Genomic DNA, 23,300 nt, shown 5'->3' on the forward strand with positions numbered 1-23,300 from the left:
CACCCCCCCCCCTCTAGGCGACTATCAGTTAGTCACAATAGTTTTTGGAACTCATATGCAAGTTTTGTCTCCCTTGCCTTTGGATCCCAATTTCCTAGCCACTACTTTTGCATTCTTGCATGAAAGAACAAAAGAAGTGTTGCAAGCATGGAAAACAGTAGTAGATTCATTACACACTATCCTAGGCACATGATGCACAACATGATTTCTCCTAGGCCTACTTCTATCGTGAACAAAAGTAGAACTAGAGGCAAACATAGCATGTGAATCAAAAGCATCATGATCATAACTCCTATTATAATTGGAATGACTAGCAATTTTCCTATTATAAATGAAGGCATGATTCCTTTGAGTACTACTAGCCATAGGGGCCTTACCTTTCTCCTTGGTGAGAGTGGGAGCCTTTTGGCTTGTTAAGTTCTTGGTTTCCCTTCGAAAACCAAGTCCATCCTTAATTGAGGGGTGTCTACCAACAGTGTAGGCATCCCTAGCAAACTTTAATTTATCAAAATCAATCTTGCAAGTCTTAAGTTGAGCATTAAGACTTGCCACCTCATCATTTAATTTAGTAATGGACGCAATATGTTCATCACAAGCATCAATATCAAAATCCTTGCATCTATTACAAATAACAACATGCTCTATACATGATTTTGTTACATTAGCTTCCTCTAGTTTAGCATTTAATTCAACATTCAAATTCTTTAGACTAGAGACAGATTCCTGACAGGCAGACAACTCAGAGGACAATATTTCATTTCTTTTAAGTTCTAAGGCAAGAGACTTTTGAACACTTACAAATTTGTCATGTTCCTCATATAAAATGTCCTCTTGCCTTTCTAGCAATCTATCTTTTTCATTTAGAGCATCAATTAACTCATTGATTTATCTACTTTAGCTCTATCTAAACCCTTAAATAAATCAGTATAGTCTACTTCATCATCAGATGACTCTTCATCACTAGAAGTAGTGTACTTAGGGGTATCTCGAACACGTACCTTCTTTTCCTTGTCCATAAGACATGTATGGCGTTTATTGGGGAAGAGAGAGGACTTGTTGAAGGCCGAGGCAGCGAGTCCTTCGTCGTTGGAGTCGAAAGAAGAGCAGTCCGAGTCCCATTCCTTTCCAAGGTGCGCCTCACCCTTTGCCTTCATGTAGCTCTTCTTTTTCTCCTTCTTCCCGCTCTTTTCTTGTCCCTGGTCACTGTCATTATCGGGACAATTTGCAATAAAGTGACCAGTCTTACTGCATTTGAAGCAGGAGCGCTTCCCCCTTGTTTTGCTCTTGGAGGGATATTCTTTGTGTCCTTTGAGTGCGGTCTTGAAGCGCTTGATGATAAGCGCCATTTCATTCTCGTTGAGCCTGACAGCCTCTACTTGTGCTACCTTGCTTGGTAGCGCCTCCTTGCTGCTTGTTGCCTTGAGCGCAACGGGCTGCAGCTCGTAGACGGGTAGAGGACCGTTCAAGGCGTCATCCACATATCGTGCCTCCTTTACCATCATGCGCCCGCTCATGAATTTTCCGAGTATCTCCTCAGGCGTCATCTTTGTGTACCTAAGATTTTCACGGATAAGATTCACAAGATGGGGGTCAATAACTGTAAAGGACCTGAGCATGAGTTGGACAACGTCGTGGTCCGTCCATCTTGTGCTTCCATAGCTTCTAATCTTGTTGACCAAGGTCGATCTTGAGCCTGTTGTAGGTTTGTGTGGGCTCTTCTCCCCTGATCATGGCAAATCTACCCAACTCGCCTTCCACCAACTCCATGTTGGTGATCATTGTAGCATCGTTTCCCTCATGTGAGATCTTGAGGGTGTCCCAAATTTGCTTGGCATTGTCCAAGCCACTTACTTTATTGTATTCATCCCTGCAAAGCGAAGCTAACAAGACAGTAGTAGCTTGGGCATTCTTATGAATTTGTTCATTAATGAATACAGGGTTATCAGTGCTATCAAAATGCATCCCATTTTCCACTATTTCCCAAATGCTAGGATGGAGAGAAAATAGATGACTACGCATTTTATGACTTCAAAATGAGTAGTCCTCTCCATCAAAGTGTAGAGGTTTTCCTAGTGGAATAGAAAGTAAATGTGCATTCGAATTGTACGACATGCGAGAATAGTCAAAAGAGTAATTTTGATTAACCGTCTTTTTCTTTGACGAAGAATCGTCATCATCGTCGTCTCTTGGTGAAGAAGAAGATGCATCGCTGTCGTAGTAGATGATCTTCTTGATGCGCCTCTTCTTCTTCCCGTCCTTCTTCTTGTGACTCGAGCCAGAGTCAGTGGGCTTGTCATCTCTTGGCTCGTTGAAGATGGACTCCTTCTCCTTGTCGTTGACCACCATCCCCTTTCCTTTAGGATCCATCTCTTCGGGCGATTAGTCCCTTACATGAAGAGTACGGCTCCGATACCAATTGAGAGCACCTAGAGGGGGGAGGGTGAATAGGCGATCCTGTAAAATTCAACACTAAATAGCCACAAAACATAGTTATAGAAGTGTTAGTGCGACTAAGTAGTTGAGAAGCGAGTTCTTGTGGACCAAACAATCACAGAGAGGGCAATCACAAGAGACACGCGATTTTATCCCGTGGTTCGACCAAGTAACACTTGCCTACTTCCACGTTGTGGCGTCCCAATGGACGAGGATTGCACTCAACCCCTTTCAAGTGATCCAATGATCAACTTGAATACCACGACTTTCTTCCTTATAGTATTCTTCCCGTTTGCAAGGAATCTCCACAAGTTGGAGCCTCTCACCCTTACAATATTCATCACAAAGAAAGCATGGAGTAAGGTTGGGAGAAGCAACACATGCAAGACTCAAATACGCAGCACACCCACGCACACAAGTGAAGACTCGAGCTCAAATGACAACACAGGGAGTTCGTGACTCGAATGGAGCTCAAATCTCTAACACAACAAAGCGAATGCGCGGGAGCAGAGTCTGGATGCCTTAGAATACTTAGTGAATGCTTGGGTATATCCTCCATGCGCCTAGGGGGTCCCTTTTATAGCCCCAAGGCAGCTAGGAGCCGTTGTAGATCAACATGGAAGGCTATCCTTGCCTTCTGTCGAGTGGCGCACCAGACAGTCCGGTGTGCCATCGGATAGGTCCTGTAGATGGTCTGGTGCGCGATTGCCTTCCAAATCAGGCACAGATGACCATTGCAGCTTCGGGCCCGTTGGCGCACCGGACACTGTCCGGTGCACACCAGACAGTCCGGTGCCCCCTGCCGACCGTTGGAGCTGTCACGCGTCGCGCGAAGATTGCGCGGCCGACCGTTGGCGCTGGCGACAGTCCGGTGAATTATAGCCACGTTGCCCCTTTGATTTTCCCGAGGGCGACGAGTTCACCGCGGATGACTCACCGGACAGTCTGGTGCACCACCAGACGGTCCAGTGAATTATAGCCGTACGCCGCCGTTGAGTCCCGAGAGCGGCCTTTCCACGCGGACCAGCCTGGCGCACCGGACACTGTCCGGTGCACCACCGGACAGTCTGGTGTGCCAAGCCGAGCTGGAGTTGGCTACACAGAGCCAAGTCTTTTTCCAATTCTTTTCTCCATGTTTTTAGTACTTAGACAAAATATGTTAGTACTCAAAACAATGTACTAAGTCTAGAAACATACCTTTTTCTTTGAAGTACACTTCTCGCTTTATTTTGCACATTAGAACTCAATTAAATGTGTTGGGCACTTAATCACCAAAACATTATAGAAATTGCCCAATGGCACATTTCCCTTTCAAGAGGCGCAGCGAACAATGAACAGTGCCTATCCGGTGCGGCACTGGATTGTCCGGTGCCACCAGAAGTCAGCGCTCCAATGGTCGATTGCTTCAGAACCCTAACGGTTGGGTGACGTGGCTGGCGCACCGGACAGTGTCCGGTGCGCCCATCGACAGCAGCCAGCCCCAACGGTTGTTTTGGTGGTTGAGGGCTATAAATACCTTTATACAAGCTTCCCCACATACCACACATGATGGGATGTCATTATAATAGAACCAGCTTCGGAGATCAAGAAATGATCTGGAGCCCAGACCAATCTTGCCTGTGGAGGTATATGACAACCAACAATCCCGTATCAGTTCATCTAGAGCTTTCTCTTTCTCGCTCAACGAGAGGTTCTTTATAGGAAGATGAGATTGGTTGTCCTGTGAACCATCTACAGTCGTGACCTGGGAAAAGAACAATCAACAACTCAGTGAATTGCAATCAAGATTAAGGTTTGTCAATGAGTGTATATAATATTGCTGCCATGCCATGCCACGAAAAATACTGAAAGGTGCTACCAATGATGACATAGCAACTGCAAAATAGCATATGCAACTATTATATGCATAACTGCTTGTATATTTGTAACTGTTATGAGCCATACCAGGCACATGACCGTTTAGTACATGTTGATACAAGACTGGTAAATACAAGAAAACTAGCAACTATTATATGCTTAACTACTTGTATATTGTAACTATTATGAGCTACACCAGGCACATGACCATTTAGTACATGTTGATATAAGACAGTGTGTGGTAAATACAGGAAAACCAACAAATCCTGTTCCCAGAATTACTGTGCAGCAAACCTGGTTTTCAAGTTGGACATTGAGAGCATCAATACTGGTTATGCTCCCATCGTTTCCAGCTTCCCGAATAATTGCTTCTAACTACCACAGGAACAATTTGTTACATCAATACATGAGAAGTCAACACAGCATATATAATGTCACTATACGAAGGAAGCTATCACATACTAGTCCCTTGTAGAATGCAATCTGGGACACATAATACTTTGTTCCGAGCTGTGATTCTTTGTCAGCAACATTATTACCACTCCGTAGTACACCATTCCATCATATTGATTGATGAATGCTTGCAACTCAAAGCTCACAAATGCGAGTTCTTTGTTGATGTTCCAAAGCGTATCATTGAACAGTTGTTGATCATTGGCTGCAAGCCATATATGAAATAATTCAAATAAGTGGTTGGAGGCTAGACATTTGACAAAATGAATAGTTGTTGATCATTGGTGCTTGATATATGATTCAGCTGGCCAATAAGGTTTATAAGTGAAAATAATTCCAACCCAATGTACAATGAAAGCCATTATTTCAGACAAACAGATAATGCGGGTTTGAAATGCAAGTGTAATTTCCAGTAAATTCATTGAAATGATTGTGATCGGTTTGGCTCATCAGCAAATGAGCAGTCAAATTTCCTTAGTTATATCTTCGATTTTTTTCTTAAGATAGTGATACCTTTGATGAGAAAGTAAGTGCAGCTACTTCTGGAGTCTCGATCGGACAAAAAATCTAGAAAATTGTTTGATTACATGAGAGGTGAGAGGATCATTTCGTCGAACAGTTGTTGCGCTATGACGCATAAATAGAAGAGATGACGATGACTTACCGGTGTTCTTGCCAAAGGCGCCATCGAAGATAGCGTGGAAGTCGCGCTCGAAGAGCGGGCCGCGGGCGAGCAGCGCCTGGATTAGGACTTGGTGCTTCCTCGACAGCGGCGCCATGGAGGTGAGGATGCCGCTCCGCCGTCGTCTACGCACCTCCGCGAGACGTGCTACCCCGGCACCCCGCAGCCGGCCTCCACGCCGCAAGTCGCTGCCCGCTAGGGTTAGGGTTCGCTATTCGACAGGAGTCGAAGACAAGCAGATGTCGAGATAACTAGACAGAGGGGCACTAGGTTCAACATTTACCTGGAACACAGGACATCATTTACTTGGATAACTTGAAAAAAGAAAAAAACATTTTCATTTTTTACCAGGAAAAACTGTAGGGAAAGCCCCCATAGTCGGAAAATTTTCATTTATAAAGAGTTAAAAAAGGGGGAACGAGAAGGAAACATTTTCGTTATCGCAACTAGCGGGTTCGTCCATGTATGCATGCCACACGCGACAGACAATCATCAGCTGTCTGGTGGGCCCTAGTTCTCCGACCGTCCGTCTTCTTCCTTCCTGCTGCTTTTTTCCTGCGCGCGGTGTCGGTTCATCTACTCCGTCGGCCGCCGACCGGTTAGGGTTGTCGGGTTGCCTTTGTGAAAGGGAAATAGGGTTAACATTTTCCCATAATTAATTTTGGTGGTTGATCATCAACACAAACATTGTCTCCTGGGTCGGATAAGCTTTAACCAACTCGTACCAGAAACAAACATTGTCCCTCTAGTTGCTCAGTGGCAACGACGAACCCTCAACCCCAACACTAGCCTAAGCGCCGTCATACCACGATCGGAGGCGGCGTCCACGCCGCCGGCCCTCCCGCTACCACCGTTGGGCCGGCCTGCCTCCCCGGTCCGACATGAAGTCCAAAGACAGTGGAGGGGTGGTGGCGGCCGGCGAGCGGGGGTGCGCCGAGACGAACTCGGTGCGGTGGTCGTAGCGCGTCATGCAAAACAGCAAAGAAGGAAGTCCAGAACCTGAATCCTAATCCCAACCTTGGCCTAAGCCCCCGGCGGCGGTGTGGGCTGTTGGACCGAGACTCGCGACCAGAGGGGGGTGAATGGTCGAAACCAAAAACAAACCCCTCGAAAATGGGCTAAGTGTCGGCCACTCGGAGGCTACACACTTAGCAAAGCGCAGCAAACACACCCCACAAGGCCCCCTGAAAACGCCCAAGAGAATGGACGCAAGAAGCACCAGCACCCCTGAGATACACATGACGGACAACCCATCGATAAACGACCCGTCGTTAAGGGCAACTCAGAGGCCAAGAATCCTCAGTGTTGACTCCCTGTCAACACGACGGACGGTCCGTCGTTAAACGACGGACGGTCCGTCGATAGTCGACGGACAGTAACGACCGAGAGCCTCCAAAACTGAGCTCAACCAAAAGCTACACGACGGACGGTCCGTCGCTTGACAGCGGATAGTCCATCATGTACAGAGACAGACACAGAGCTAAAATCAGACAAGGCACGGTGCAACTTCTGCACGACGGACGGTCCGTCGCTGGTCCGTCGTATGCAAAAAGGCCGGCCCGAAACCAGATGACTCCTGTCCAAAAACCAAATCAAAGAACCACTTCACCAAAGAACTCCAATCTTCCCCAAACCTTCATGGCACCAAAACTAAGATTATATTCTCATACATGGTTCTAAAAAATTAAACAATTTTGTGAATGATTTAGACATTTAGTTACTGCTCCAGAAAAAGAACAGCAAGCGAAGTGGATAGCGGGTCGTATCACGTCGTGAACCGATGATGGGCCGGAACGCTCGAACAAGCATCACCGGGGCTCATTTCTTCTGTATGGGTGGCCTATAGGCTACAACGCCCATCTTCTCGACCGGAAAAAACAACACCGCTCCACTGCGGGGCTGCCCATCTTCTTCTGACCTCTTTCTTCTCCGCATCCACTGCCGCGACGGGACCTCGCCGCGGTGCGACCTCACCGCTCCACTGACGCAACCTCGTCGGCTGTGCCATGGGAGCTCTGGCCCCCTCGCATCAGCTGCTGGCGGGCCCGCGAGCTAGGGTTTCCGGTCACCGCGGATCTCGACGGCCTCCTTCGCTGAGCTCCTCACAGCCCCGCGATGCAATATCGTCAGCCGTGCCGCCTGAGGTAACTGCCAAATGAATTAGCCTGTCCTCCCTAATCATAATCTGTTCAATAACCTTGTAGTGCCCAAGCTTAACAGACTCCGGATTATCAAAAGTTGATGCGATCTCACCACCAGTGACAAGAGCTAGCCGTTCAATGCCCTCAAAATCAGCATGCTCAATTGCGAGGATGCCAACATCAACAAAGAGTTCTTCAGGGAAGTTATAGATTAACTGCCTGTTGACAAAATAGTTGATCCCATGCGCTATAATCTTCTGCACCTTCTTTCTCATTTTCTGCTTTTCAGCAGCTTCAATATCTGCAACCTTAAACATTGAATCCACCCAGACACATGCCCCATAGTCTTAAATCTGTGTCCATAGCACTGTTTGCAACCAAAATTTTGGCATTCTCAATTCTCTTAGGTTGCCCAATGCCAATTTTCTTGTCAAGAATGAACCCTTCATCCAAAAAGGAGTCCTTAAGAGATCCTCCAGGTTTCTTCAGAATTTGAATGGCTTCCAGGTTGGTGCTGCCCTTAAGCCTTAATACAGCGTCAACTGCAAGTTCAGCAAAGTACTCTTTATCCTGGGAAAGAATTTTTGAACTAAGGGTAGTCATAGCAATGTTCATGAGATCAGCTCTGAACTTATCTGAACATACTGTACATGTTAAATCAGTGCTTTACTTTGAACTAATAAAACACCGTTAACTGGTAATTTATCATTGCTATGGTCCTTCAGGCTATTTGAGGAGATGTCGTCATCGTCATCATCATCCTTACTCTCTGGCTCCAATACTGTGAGTGTTGAGCTTCATCTAATCCCTTGCAAGCTCTGCAATGGGGTGGTGATTGAGCGGGTCTCCAAACAACCAGAAAGCACATCGAGGAAGTTCTACCGGTGCAGAGCCAAGAAAATGGTTATTTCTCAATTTTTGCTCAATTGATAAGTTATATGGTTTGGGTAATTTTGAGGGCCCAATGCTTTCTTCTTTACAGGATGGGTCTCAATGTGATTTTTTCCATTGGCAAGCGAGCTATGCTGTTTTGTTAATCAAGGATGGGGTTGTCAGTGGTGACCATTGCCTTGAGTTGTTAATGGTCGCACTTAATGATCATGGCAAAGCTGTTGAATCTCTAACCAATTCCATCAGAGAGATGAAGAAAAAGTTGTCCGACCTGGAGTTAGTGATGGAAGAGCTGGATAACGTGAAAAAGTCAATGAAGGCAGCCATGGTTGGAATTGAGGAAAACAATAAAACGATAGCTGCATTGAAACTGATGGAGAATGAGATGCAAATGCTGAAAGGGTCAACTAAAGTGAAACCTAGGAATATGGCACTGTGTTTTCTGCTTTTGGCGTTGATTGGGTGGTTTGTGATGGGACAGATGTATTGGGGGGAGGATTAGGAAGCATCCGGCCGATTTATGCTGAGAGGCTAATGAACTTTGGATGGACTTTTGTATAGCTAGATATAATCAGAACTGGTTAGGCCTAGAGATGGCAATGGGGACCCGATCCCCGATTCCCCGCGGGGAATTCATCCATTAGGGGATGGGGATGGGGAAGAAACTTCCCCCGCGGGGATATAAACGGGGAAAGTTTATCCCCCGACGGGTAAATGGGGATGGGGACGGGGAAGCATTCCCCATCCCCGTTCCCCGTGGGGACCCGTTAACTTGCATGTGACTATGTTTTTGTGTACCGGTTAACAACAAAAATAAATAATTACCTTGTCAAGAGACCACTAATTGTACAAATGTGTTCATTTTGATGTATGCATAATGATTTCTTACATCTGACAATGTGTATAAGTGATAATGTTTAACATTAATAACAAAGAACATATGTATTAATTATAATTTTAACGGGGATGGGGATCCCCGTTGGGGATTTATCCCCGCGGGGAACGGGGATGGGGAAGAAATGTTCCCCGCAAGCGTTCGTGGGGATCCCCGCGGGGAAATTTTTTCGTCGCGGGGACGGGTATGGGGAGCTATTCCCCGGCGGGGAATTCCCCGTTGCCATCCCTTAGGCCCCCTGGGAGTGGAAGCTAGATGTAAGAAGTTGATTGTGCTGCGATTTGATGCTCTAGAGGATGATGATGAGCTCTGATCGAAGCAAAGTTGTGCCACTAATGTTTTTTTCTTATTGAACTTAGTAGTTTTCTGTATGAACTTCTGTTTATCGGATACCCAGTTGCACAAGTTCAGTACTCTATTTATGATATTCAGTATTTGTAATATTAGCGGTTGACTTTAGGAAATCAGAAATTATTTGGCTCATGACAATCTCATGTGATCACGCTGCATAGAGAAGGTGAAGCCTGTTTATTGGCAGAGTGAGAAAACTTAAGACTAGGGGAAAATGATGTCTAACCTATATGTATGTATGGAAACAATATAGCTCGTAATTAGATCTATGTTGTTTATTTTAAACACCCACCACCATAAAATAAATAAAAAAATCAATTTGTAAATTTGAGCCAAACAATCTTAAGTTTAACCAAACCTACAAAAAAAATATGGCAGATCCAAGCGGAGGAGATGTTCTTCCGTGAAGGGAAAAGAAGGAAAGGAGCTGAGGGAAGAAGAAAAGAAAAGTGAGGGAGTTTGAAAGAAAGAGTGCTCGACACAGTGTTTTCAAATCGCTCGATTAATCACGATTAATCAATGATTAATCGACAAATCGTTCCTTAGACACCGACTAGGTGCTTCGATTCGATTAGTTCAACTAGAGCGCTGCAATATATTGCCTAGGCCGATCTGTCGACTAGTTCGACTAGCCATAAACTAATCGCGACTAGTCGATGACTACTCGCGATTAATCACCTAATCGGTGCCTCGGCGACTAGAAACCTAATCGCGAATTGCCTCGACAAGAGTCACCCAAGGGTCATTCCTGGAATCGTTTGCCTCACGCTATTCCTCATCAGTAGATGAGGTAATTTTCAGAACACAACACATTTTGAGATAGCTCTTGATTCCATTGCTCCAGCTAATTACCTAGAGAAGGCTCAATCTAGATTGCCCGAGTGCACTTCCTGGAATCGTTTGCCTCACGCTATTCCTCATCAGTAGATGAGGTAATTTTCAGAACACAACACATTTTGAGATAGCTCTTGATTCCATTGCTCCAGCTAATTACCTAGAGAAGGCTCAATCTAGATTGCCCGAGTGCACGACCATTATTTGGTTTTGCTCATTGTTTCACCATTGTATTTTTATAGGGCGCCAGAAAAAGGAAGGGACACCCAGTGGATTTTGGAGAAGCTCACGAAATATCACAAAGTTCCTCACTAGGATATGATGAGGTAATTTATTCTTATCTGTGTAATTGGTTTTAGAATTAGACTATATTTAATACTTATAACTAGCGTCCAAATATTCGATGTGACGAGACTAAAATTTAAATTTAGCTAGCAGGAAACAAACACCCCCTAAACCCTACTATTGGTGGCTAAACCTTAATTGCAGTTCGGAGATAGACGAGAAGCCAGGCGATTCAGATTCAGATGGCAAAAGGACAGCGAAGAGGGCAAGCCGGCGTCGGGCAGGGGCCGGCGGTGACCGGCATCGCAAGTCACGGCGGGTCGAAGCGAGCCACTCCTCGTCATCGGCTAGGCCAGGAAGGTACGCAACGACGACATCCTCAAAGTTCCATTCCTTGCGCGCATGGGGTGGGGTGTGCATTGGGGGCCACTGGGTACAGATGGGCCTTTGGCTGGGGATTCGGTGCGGGTGGAGCGGGGAGGGAGCAAGGCCACCAATGCCAGCGTAGGGGAACGCGGTGGCGTGGCCTGCGGTGCCGGAGCTGGAGCGGGAGGCGGTGCACCATGGGCAGTGACGACCCTGAGGGCGGGCAAGAGGAGCGAGCGCTCCGACCCCCTAATCCTCGGGTCCCCACCCTCATAGTAGATTAGCTAGTAGTTTATTTGTTTATATGTGGATGAGAACGAGCATGCAGTCCAAACTACAGTGGCAAAGCTCTCCTTTTTTCCTAGCGCGCATCAACTGCAAACAAAAGAAGCTCGATCTTTGCCTAGATCAATTTTAACCATCCCCTTTGTATCATTAACAGGTATGGATGGTGAACCTTATTGAAAGGGAATTATGCTTACACCTAGTTCCTAAATAATTTTGGTGATTGAATTGCCCAACACAAATCTTTGGACTAACTAGTTTGCCCAAGTGTATAGATTATACAGGTGTAAAAGGTTCACACTCAGCCAATAAAAAGACCAAGTTTTGGATTCAATAAAGGAGCAAAGGGGCAACCGAGGGCACCCCTGGTCTGGCGCACCGGACTGTCCGGTGTGCCACCGGACAGTGAACAGTACCTGTCCGGTGCATCAGGGGACTCAGACTCAAACTCTTCACTCTCGGGATTTCTCGGAAGCCGGCGCGCTATAATTCACCGGACTGTCCGGTGTGCACCGGACATGTCCGGTGCTCCAAGGAAGCGCGGTCTCCGGAACTCGCCAGCCTCGGGTTCGCGTGGCAGCCGCTCCGCTAAAATTCACCGGACTGTCCGGTGTGCACCGGACTGTCCGGTGTACCAGCGGAGCAACGGCTCTCTTCGGCGCCAACGGCTCCCTGCGGTGCATTTAATGCGCGCGCAGCGCGCGCAGACGTCAGACTTGCCCATACCGGTGCACCGGACATCAAATAGTACATGTCCGGTGTGCACCGGACACCCAGGCGGGCCCACAAGTCAGAAGCTCCAACGGTCAGAATCCAACGGCAGTGATGACGTGGCAGGGGCACCGGACTGTCCGGTGTGCACCGGACTGTCCGGTGCGCCATCGAGCAGACGCCTCCAGCCAACGGTCAAGTTTGGTGGTTGGGGCTATAAATACCCCAACCACCCCACCATTCATCGCATCCAAGTTTTCCACTTCTCAACTACTACAAGAGCTCTAGCATTCAATTCTAGACACACTAAAGAGATCAAATCCTCTCCAATTCCACACAAAGCCCTAGTGACTAGTGAGAGTGATTTGCCGTGTTCATTTGAGCTCTTGCGCTTGGATTGCTTCTTTTCTTTCTCACTTGTTCTTGAGATCACAACTCCATTGTAATCAAGGCAAGAGGCACCAATTGTGTGGTGGCCCTTGCGGGGAAGTTTTGTTCCCGGCTTTGATTTGAGAAGAGAAGCTCACTCGGTCCTAGGGACCGTTTGAGAGAGGGAAGGGTTGAAAGAGACCCGGCCTTTGTGGCCTCCTCAACGGGGAGTAGGTTTGTAAGAACCGAACCTCGGTAAAACAAATCTCCGTGTCTCACTTGCTTATTCGCTTGGGATTTGTTTTTGCGCCCTCTCTCGCGGACTCGTTTATATTTCTAACGCTAACCCGGCTTGTAGTTGTGTTTATATTTGTAAATTTCAGTTTCGCCCTATTCACCCCCCCTCTAGGCGACTATCAATTGGTATCAAAGCCCGGTGCTTCATTAGAGCCTAACCGCTCGAAGTGATGTCGGGAGATCACGCCAAGAAGGAGATGGAGACCGGCGAAAAGCCCACTACAAGCCACGGGAGCACTTCGTCGGAAGAGTCCCGCACCAAAAGGAGGGAGAAGAAGAAGAGCTCCTCCAACAAAGGGAAGGAGAAGAAATCTTCCTCTCACCACAAAGAGAAGAAGGAAAAATCTTCTTCCCACAAGCCGCATCGGAAAGGCGACAAGCACAAGAGGATGAGGAAGGTGGTCTACTACGAGACCGACACTTCATCAACTTCTACCTCCGACTCCGATACGCCCTCCGTCACTTCTAAGCGCCAAGAGCGCAAGAAGTATAGTAAGATCCCCCTACGCTACCCTCGCATTTCCAAACATACACCTTTACTTTCCGTCCCATTAGGCAAACCACCAACTTTTGATGGTGAAGATTACGCTAGGTGGAGCGATTTAATGCGATTTCATCTAACCTCGCTCCACAAAAGCATATGGGATGTTGTTGAGTTTGGTGCGCAGGTACCATCCGTAGGGGATGAGGATTATGATGAGGATGAGGTGGCCCAAATCGAGCACTTCAACTCTCAAGCTACAACAATACTCCTCGCCTCTCTAAGTAGAGAGGAGTATAACAAAGTACAAGGGTTGAAAAGCGCCAAGGAGATTTGGGATTTACTCAAGACCGCGCATGAAGGTGATGAGCTCACCAAGATCACCAAGCGGGAAACGATTGAGGGGGAGCTCGGTCGGTTCCGGCTTCGCAAAGGGGAGGAGCCACAACACATGTACAATCGGCTCAAGACCTTGGTGAACCAAGCGCGCAACCTCGGGAGCGTAAAGTGGGATGACCACGAGGTGGTTAAGGTTATTCTAAGATCACTTATTTTCCTTAACCCTACTCAAGTTCAATTAATCCGTGGTAATCCTAGATATACCAAAATGACCCCCGAGGAAGTTATCGGGAATTTTGTGAGCTTTGAATGCATGATCGAAGGCTCGAGGAAGATCAACGAGCTTGATGATGCCACCACATCCGAAGCTCAACCCGTTGCATTCAAAGCAACGGAGGAGAAGAAGGAGGAGTCTACACCAAGTCGACAACCAATCGACGCCTCCAAGCTTGACAATGAGGAGATGGCGCTCGTCATCAAGAGCTTCCGCCAAATCCTCAAACAAAGGAGGGGGAAAGACTACAAGTCCCGCTCCAAGAAGGTTTGCTACAAATGTGGTAAGCCCGGTCATTTTATTGCTAAATGTCCTATATCTAGTGACAGTGACCGAGGCGACGACAAGAAGGGGAGAAGAAAGGAGAAGAAGAGGTACTACAAGAAGAAGGGCGGCGATGCCCATGTTTGTCGGGAATGGGATTCCGACGAGAGCTCAAGCGACTCCTCCGACGACGAGGACGCCGCCAACATCGCCGTCACCAAGGGACTCCTCTTCCCAAACGTCGGCCACAAGTGCCTCATGGCAAAGGACGGCAAAAAGAAGGTTAAATCTAAATCCTCCACTAAATATGAATCCTCTAGTGATGACAATGCTAGTGATGAGGAAGATAATTTGCGTTCCCTCTTTGCCAACCTTAACATAGCTCAAAAGGAAAAATTGAATGAATTGGTTAGTGCTATTCATGAAAAGGATGACCTTTTGGATTCCCAAGAGGATTGTCTAATTAAAGAAAACAAAAAACATGTTAAGGTTAAGAAGGCTTATGCTCTTGAAATTGAGAAATGTGAAAAATTATCTAGTGAGCTAAGCACTTGTCGTGAGATGATTGACAACCTTAGAAATGAAAATGCTATTTTAAGTGCTAAGGTTGATTCTCATGTTTGTAATGTTTCAATTCCCAATCCTAGAGATAATAATGATGATTTGCTTGCTAGGATTGAAGAATTAAACATTTCTCTTGCTAGCCTTAGATTAGAGAATGAAAATTTGATTGCTAAGGCTAAAGATTTTGATGTTTGCAAAATTACAATTGCCGATCTTAGAGATAAGAATGATATACTTCGTGCTAAGATTGTTGAACTTAATTCTTGCAAACCATCTACATCTACCATTGAGCATGTCACTATTTGTACTAGATGTAGAAATGTTGATATTGATGCTATTCATGATCATATGGCTTTAATTAAACAACAAAATGATCATATAGCAAAACTAGATGCTAAAATTGCCGAGCATAACTTAGAAAATGAAAAATTTAAATTTGCTAGAAGTATGCTCTATAATGGGAGACGCCCTGGCATCAAGGATGGCATTGGCTTCCAAAGGGGAGACAATGTCAAACTTAATGCCACTCCAAAGAACTTATCTAACTTTGTTAAGGGCAAGGCTCCCATGCCTCAGGATAACGAGGGTTACATTTTGTACCCTGCCGGCTATCCTGAGAGCAAAATTAGAAAGATTCATTCTAAGAAGTCTCACTCTTGCCCTAATCATGCTTATATGTATAAGGGTGAGACATCTAGTTCTAGGCAACCAACCCATTCTAAGTTGCCTAAGAAGAAAATTCCTAATGCATCAAATGATCATGCCATTTCATTTAAAACTTTTGATGCATCTTATGTGCTTACTAGCAAATCCGGCAAGGTAGTTGCCAAATTTGTTGGGGGCAAACACAAGGGTTCCAAGACTTGTGTTTGGGTACCCAAAGTTCTTGTGTCTAATGCCAAAGGACCCAAAACCGTTTGGGTACCTAAAGTCAAGAACTAAAATTGTTTTGTAGGTTTATGCATCCGGGGGCTCAAGTTGGATACTCGACAGCGGGTGCACAAAACATATGACTGGGGAGAAAAGAATGTTCTCCTCATATGAGAAAAACCAAGATCCCCAACGAGCTATCACATTCGGGGATGGAAATCAAGGTTTGGTCAAAGGACTTGGTAAAATTGCTATATCTCCTGACCATTCTATTTCCAATGTTTTTCTTGTTGATTCCTTAGATTACAACTTGCTTTCTGTTTCCCAATTATGTCAAATGGGCTACAACTGTCTATTCACTGATGTAGGTGTCACTGTCTTTAGAAAAAGTGATGATTCAATAGCATTTAAGGGAGTGTTAGAGGGTCAGCTATACTTGGTAGATTTTGATAGAGCTGAACTCGACACTTGCTTAATTGCTAAGACTAACATGGGTTGGCTCTGGCATCGCCGACTAGCCCATGTTGGGATGAAGAATCTTCATAAGCTTCTAAAGGGAGAGCACATTTTAGGATTAACAAATGTTCTTTTTGAGAAAGACAGGATTTGTAGCGCATGCCAGGCGGGAAAGCAAGTTGGAGTCCATCATCCACACAAGAACATCATGACGACCGACAGGCCGCTTGAGCTACTCCACATGGATCTATTCGACCCGATTGCTTACATAAGCATCGGCGGGAGTAAGTATTGTCTTGTAATAGTGGATGATTATTCTCGCTTCACTTGGGTATTCTTTTTGCAGGAAAAATCTCAAACCCAAGAGACCTTAAAGGGATTCTTGAGACGGGCTCAAAATGAGTTCGGCTTGAGGATCAAGAAAATTAGAAGCGACAACGGGACGGAGTTCAAGAACTCTCAAATTGAAGGCTTCCTTGAGGAGGAGGGCATCAAGCATGAGTTCTCTTCTCCCTACACACCTCAACAAAATGGTGTAGTGGAGAGGAAGAATCGAACTCTATTGGACATGGCAAGAACCATGCTTGATGAGTACAAGACACCGGACCGGTTTTGGGCCGAAGCGGTCAACACCGCCTGCTACGCCATCAACCGGTTATATCTTCACCGAATCCTCAAGAAGACATCATATGAACTCCTAACCGGTAAAAAGCCCAACATTTCATACTTTAGAGTTTTTGGTAGCAAATGCTTTATTCTTGTTAAAAGAGGTAGAAAATCTAAATTTGCTCCTAAAACTGTAGAAGGCTTTTTACTTGGTTATGACTCAAACACAAGGGCATATAGGGTCTTTAACAAGTCCACTGGACTAGTTGAAGTCTCATGTGACGTTGTGTTTGATGAAACTAACGGCTCTCAAGTAGAGCAAGTTGATCTTGATGAGATAGGTAATGAAGAGGCTCCATGCATCGCGCTAAGGAACATGTCCATTGGGGATGTGTGTCCTAAGGAATCCGAAGAGCCTCCAAATGCACGAGATCAACCGTCCTCCTCCATGCAAGCATCTCCACCAACTCAAAATGAGGATGAGGCTCAAGTTGATGAAGGGCAAAATCAAGAAGATGAGCCACCTCAAGATAATGGCAATGATCAAGGGGGAGATGAAAATAATCAAGAAAAGGAGGATGAGGAAGAACCAAGACCGCCACACCCAAGAGTCCACCAAGCAATCCAACGAGATCACCCCGTCGACACCATCCTCGGCGATATTCATAAGGGGGTAACCACTAGATCTCGTGTTGCTCATTTTTGTGAACATTACTCTTTTGTTTCCTCTATTGAGCCACACAGGGTAGAGGAAGCACTTCAAGATTCGGATTGGGTGGTGGCGATGCAAGAGGAGCTCAACAACTTCACTAGAAATGAGGTATGGCATTTAGTTCCACGTCCTAACCAAAATGTTGTAGGAACCAAATGGGTCTTCCGCAACAAGCAAGATGAGCATGGTGTGGTGACAAGGAACAAAGCTCGACTCGTGGCCAAAGGGTATTCACAAGTCGAAGGTTTGGATTTCGGTGAAACCTATGCACCCGTAGCTAGGCTTGAGTCAATTCGCATATTATTAGCCTATGCTACTTACCATGGCTTTAAGCTTTATCAAATGGACGTGAAAAGTGCCTTCCTCAACGGACCAATCAAGGAAGAGGTCTATGTTGAGCAACCTCCCGGCTTTGAAGACAGTGAGTATCCTAACCATGTTTATAGGCTCTCTAAGGCGCTTTATGGGCTCAAGCAAGCCCCAAGAGCATGGTATGAATGCCTAAGAGATTTCCTTATTGCAAATGGATTCAAAGTCGGCAAGGCCGATCCTACACTCTTTACTAAAACTCTTGAAAATGACTTGTTTGTATGCCAAATTTATGTTGATGATATTATATTTGGGTCTACTAACGAGTCTACATGTGAAGAGTTTAGTAGGATCATGACACAGAAATTCGAGATGTCAATGATGGGGGAGTTGAAGTATTTTCTAGGATTTCAAGTCAAGCAACTCCAAGAAGGCACCTTCATTAGCCAAACAAAGTACACTCAAGATATTCTAACCAAGTTTGGGATGAAGGATGCCAAACCCATCAAGACACCCATGGGAACTAATGGGCATCTCGACCTCGACACGGGAGGTAAGTCCGTGGATCAAAAGGTATACCGGTCGATGATTGGTTCATTGCTTTATTTATGTGCATCTCGACCGGACATTATGCTTTCCGTTTGCATGTGTGCAAGATTCCAATCCGACCCTAAGGAATCACACCTTACGACCGTAAAACGAATCTTGAGATATTTGGCTTATACACCTAAGTTTGGGCTTTGGTATCCTCGGGGATCCACATTTGATTTGATTGGTTATTCAGATGCCGATTGGGCGGGGTGCAAAATCAATAGGAAGAGCACATCGGGGACTTGCCAGTTCTTGGGAAGATCCTTGGTGTCTTGGGCTTCAAAGAAGCAAAATTCCGTCGCTCTTTCCACCGCCGAAGCCGAGTACATTGCCGCAGGTCATTGTTGCACGCAATTGCTTTGGATGAGGCAAACCCTGCGGGACTACGGTTACAAATTAACCAAAGTCCCTTTGCTATGTGATAATGAGAGTGCAATCAAAATGGCCGACAATCCCGTCGAGCATAGCCGCACTAAGCACATAGCCATTCGGTATCATTTTCTTAGGGATCACCAACAAAAGGGGGATATCGAGATTTCTTACATTAATACTAAAGATCAATTAGCCGATATCTTTACCAAGCCACTTGATGAACAATCTTTTACCAGACTTAGGCATGAGCTCAATATTCTTGATTCTAGAAATTTCTTTTGCTAGCTTGCACACATAGCTCATTTGAATACCTTTGATCATATCTCTTTTATATGCTATGACTAATGTGTTTTCAAGTCTATTTCAAACCAAGTCATAAGGTATATTGAAAGGGAATTGGAGTCTTCGGCGAAGACAAAGGCTTCCACTCCGTAACTCATGCTTCGCCATCACTCCAAGCAGCTCTCTATTCCTTGGGGAGAAATGAGCATCAAAGAAAAGGACTTCATCCTTGGGGGAGAGAGTAAAAGCTCAAAAGCAAAAGGACCGGACTTCATCTTTGGTATAATCTTAACTCATTCATTTATGACCAAAGAGGAAGAAAAACACTTCGAGGGCTCTAATGATTCCGTTTTTGGCGATTCATGCCAAAAAGGGGGAGAAATGAGCCCAAAGCAAAAGGACCGCACCACCACCACCAAATTCAAAAACTTAGTGCTTTCCAAAAGTATTTATCATTTGGTATCCTATTGTGTTCAAAAGGGGGAGAAAGTAGTATTTCAAAAATGGTATATCAAAACCCTCTTGAACACTAAGAGGTGGATCTCTTTTAGGGGGAGTTTTGTTAAGTCAAAGGAAAAGCATTTGAAACAGGGGGAGAAAATTTCAAATCTTAAAAATGCTTTACAAACTCTTATTCATTTACCTTTGACTATTTGCAAAAGATCTTTGAAATGGATTTACAAAAAGAATTTGCAAAAACAAAACATGTGGTGCAAACGTGGTCCAAAATGCTAAATAAAGAAAGAAACATTCCTTGCATATCTTGTAAGTAGTTATATTGGCTTAATTCCAAGCAACCTTTACACTTACATTATGCAAACTAGTTCAATTATGCACTTCTCTATTTGCTTTGGTTTGTGTTGGCATCAATCACCAAAAAGGGGGAGATTGAAAGGGAATTAGGCTTACACCTAGTTCCTAGATAATTTTGGTGATTGAATTGCCCAACACAAATCTTTGGACTAACTAGTTTGCCCAAGTGTATAGATTATACAGGTGTAAAAGGTTCACACTCAGCCAATAAAAAGACCAAGTTTTGGATTCAATAAAGGAGCAAAGGGGCAACCGAGGGCACCCCTGGTCTGGCGCACCGGACTGTCCGGTGTGCCACCGGACAGTGAACAGTACCTGTCCGGTGCATCAGGGGACTCAGACTCAAACTCTTCACTCTCGGGATTTCTCGGAAGCCGGCGCGCTATAATTCACCGGACTGTCCGGTGTGCACCGGACATGTCCGGTGCTCCAAGGAAGCGCGGTCTCCGGAACTCGCCAGCCTCGGGTTCGCGTGGCAGCCGCTCCGCTAAAATTCACCGGACTGTCCGGTGTGCACCGGACTGTCCGGTGTACCAGCGGAGCAACGGCTCTCTTCGGCGCCAACGGCTCCCTGTGGTGCATTTAATGCGCGCGCAGCGCGCGCAGACGTCAGACTTGCCCATACCGGTGCACCGGACATCAAATAGTACATGTCCGGTGTGCACCGGACACCCAGGCGGGCCCACAAGTCAGAAGCTCCAACGGTCAGAATCCAACGGCAGTGATGACGTGGCAGGGGCACCGGACTGTCCGGTGTGCACCGGACTGTCCGGTGCGCCATCGAGCAGACGCCTCCAGCCAACGGTCAAGTTTGGTGGTTGGGGCTATAAATACCCCAACCACCCCACCATTCATCGCATCCAAGTTTTCCACTTCTCAACTACTACAAGAGCTCTAGCATTCAATTCTAGACACACTAAAGAGATCAAATCCTCTCCAATTCCACACAAAGCCCTAGTGACTAGTGAGAGTGATTTGCCGTGTTCATTTGAGCTCTTGCGCTTGGATTGCTTCTTTTCTTTCTCACTTGTTCTTGAGATCACAACTCCATTGTAATCAAGGCAAGAGGCACCAATTGTGTGGTGGCCCTTGCGGGGAAGTTTTGTTCCCGGCTTTGATTTGAGAAGAGAAGCTCACTCGGTCCTAGGGACCGTTTGAGAGAGGGAAGGGTTGAAAGAGACCCGGCCTTTGTGGCCTCCTCAACGGGGAGTAGGTTTGCAAGAACCGAACCTCGGTAAAACAAATCTCCGTGTCTCACTTGCTTATTCGCTTGGGATTTGTTTTTGCGCCCTCTCTCGCGGACTCGTTTATATTTCTAACGCTAACCCGGCTTGTAGTTGTGTTTATATTTGTAAATTTCAGTTTCGCCCTATTCACCCCCCTCTAGGCGACTATCACTTATGTTGTGCCTCAGCTTTTTGATATCAGCATTTACCAGAAGCATAGATCTTACTATGCTGCGGTCAAAGGTGAGCACGTAAGCGATATAAAAGCACGGGTGTCGAACACATTCTTGCCGTTACACCCTAAGTTTGCACCGAGGTTAGTTTAAAAGCATGCATATAGATACTCGTCGCTTCAATTAAGAATATGTTCATCTATAAACTACATATTGTTACTGCAGATTACGTGAGATTGGGCTCCATGTGTTCGCATGCTTGGTGAGTCGCAACAGACGGTTTCCATATGATTACCCCCTGATGACATCAATGATAGACAGGTGGCGCCCAGAGACAAACACATTCCATCATAGAATTGGTGAGGTCACCCCAACTTTGCAAGATGTTTCTATGTTATGTGGCCTTCCATTGAAAGGCAAACCAGTGTATTCTATCAATGTGCGCAATGATTGGCTGGAAGACCTTAATAAACGGTTTTCAAGTATTCCATGGAAGGAGGGAATGAATGTACCGGAGGTTGAAAAAATCGATACCAAACACTCAAATGGCCCACTCCTGCATTGGCTCAAATCTCTCAGTGTAAGATGATTGGTTTTTCTACACTAATTTACCCTTGCAATCACCTACACTAATTTACCCTTGCAATCACAGTCTTAAAGACTGTTTGTGAACACAGTATTTTCCTAGTTTCAACACAATACTTTTTTGATGCAGTCTAAATACATGCCTCATGATGCTAATGAGGCCACAATATCTCTTTCCTTGGAAGCATATCTGCTTTGGCTTTTTGGATATGTTATGTTTTGCAACACGTAGGGCAACGTTGCAGATAAGTTCTTCATAACATATGCTAAGCTTTTAGCTGACATGAATAACAGAGATTGCATTTATAGTTGGGGGTCAGCAGTACTAGCAGCAACATATGAAGGACTTTCCAAGATTTGCATAACAACAGGACTTTCAATGCCCAAGGTACGCACACTTACGGGATGCCCATTGCTTCTCATATAGACTTGATTAATTTGATCTGGTACATGTGCTTGTGTTAATTTGATCTGGTACACGTGCTTTCAATGCCCAAGGTACGCACACTTACGGGATGCCCATTGCTTCTCAACCTCTTTGTGTATGAGAGGTTCATTGAATTGCGTCCTCGATTAAAAAATGCATACAATTATTCGACTCCGGACAACATGGATGGGGACACTATGGGTTCACGGTGGTGCTGAAGTGAGGTACATAAAAAGAATCTTAATCCAACTATAATTCGTGTCAATAATTCTTGTCAATATTGAATCTAATTTCACTTTAATTGGTTATGACGGTGCAATTTTTGCAGTTGAGGTGGGCTAGCGAGGATCCTAAGAAGGCACGTAAAACATTCACCGAAATGTTAGATAACATTAAAGACATAGATTTTTTGTGGAACCCATACACCAGAACATGTATTGAAACAGTTGCACCACATGGTCTCTCATTGTTGTGCTCTTGTGACAAGGAATATTGGAAAACCAAGGATGGCCTCATCTTCAACAACACTGTCCAGAAGCACCCGGTAGAGCGGGTGATGCGACATTTTAGTTTATACCAAGAGCAGTTGTTGGTTGCAGTAGAGGATCAGCAAGAAGGTGAGCAGTTGTTGGTTGCAGTAGAGGATCAGCAAGAAGGTGTTGCATGGCCAGAAAGAGAGCCAACAAATGTACTGAAGGAGGAAAGGGTACACGATGTTGATGCATTCAAGGAGTACCTGAAATGGTTTAGGGAACGTTCACGTGTACGTGTGGCTTTCATTCCTGAGGATCCCAGAATGACCAACGAGGATCCCAAAATGACCAACAACAACCATCTTCTTTCAAAAGCAATAAGTATTTCCATACCAGTTATTAGTTGCTTTTATGACACCATAGTTTCCTCACTACTCAACACAATTAAGTATAATTTTCTTATTTCTCAACACAATCTCTTCTTTTGGCAGGTTGATATTATCACATGGGCCCAGGAGAAAACGGCAGCAGACTACAACCAGGAGACTGTAACAGATGAGGCCATGATATTGTTAGATATCAATGTGAAGTGCAAAGAATTCCTGGATTATTATAATGAACTTCAGCCAACGA

At 45.4% G+C, this 23,300-nt stretch overlaps 1 protein-coding gene and 1 pseudogene across 6 annotated transcripts; one reads left to right on the forward strand and one right to left on the reverse strand.

Annotated features, from left to right (window-relative positions):
* Positions 1 to 3,073: 3,073 nt before the first annotated feature.
* On the reverse strand, positions 3,074 to 5,786 carry LOC103655854 (uncharacterized; annotated as a pseudogene).
* A 1,220-nt stretch (positions 5,787 to 7,006) lies between these two features.
* On the forward strand, positions 7,007 to 9,346 carry LOC100277935 (uncharacterized). 6 transcript variants are annotated; one of them, XM_023302192.2, is made up of 4 exons: positions 7,280 to 7,569; positions 7,646 to 8,073; positions 8,292 to 8,469; positions 8,549 to 9,301. In XM_023302192.2, exons 2-4 carry the CDS (start codon positions 8,063 to 8,065, stop codon positions 8,957 to 8,959), a joined length of 600 nt encoding a protein of 199 aa, XP_023157960.1. In that variant the 5' UTR covers positions 7,280 to 7,569; positions 7,646 to 8,062; the 3' UTR covers positions 8,960 to 9,301. The 6 variants fall into 6 exon arrangements, with proteins under 6 accessions (XP_023157958.1, XP_023157959.1, XP_023157960.1 ...); XM_023302190.2 differs by lacking the exon at positions 7,646 to 8,073 and having other exon boundaries at positions 7,007 to 7,569; XM_023302191.2 differs by having other exon boundaries at positions 7,269 to 8,073.
* The last annotated feature ends 13,954 nt before the right edge of the window (positions 9,347 to 23,300 follow it).

This window comes from Zea mays, chromosome 4 (assembly GCF_902167145.1).
Source record: "Zea mays cultivar B73 chromosome 4, Zm-B73-REFERENCE-NAM-5.0, whole genome shotgun sequence".
Classification (NCBI taxonomy): domain Eukaryota; kingdom Viridiplantae; phylum Streptophyta; class Magnoliopsida; order Poales; family Poaceae; genus Zea; species Zea mays.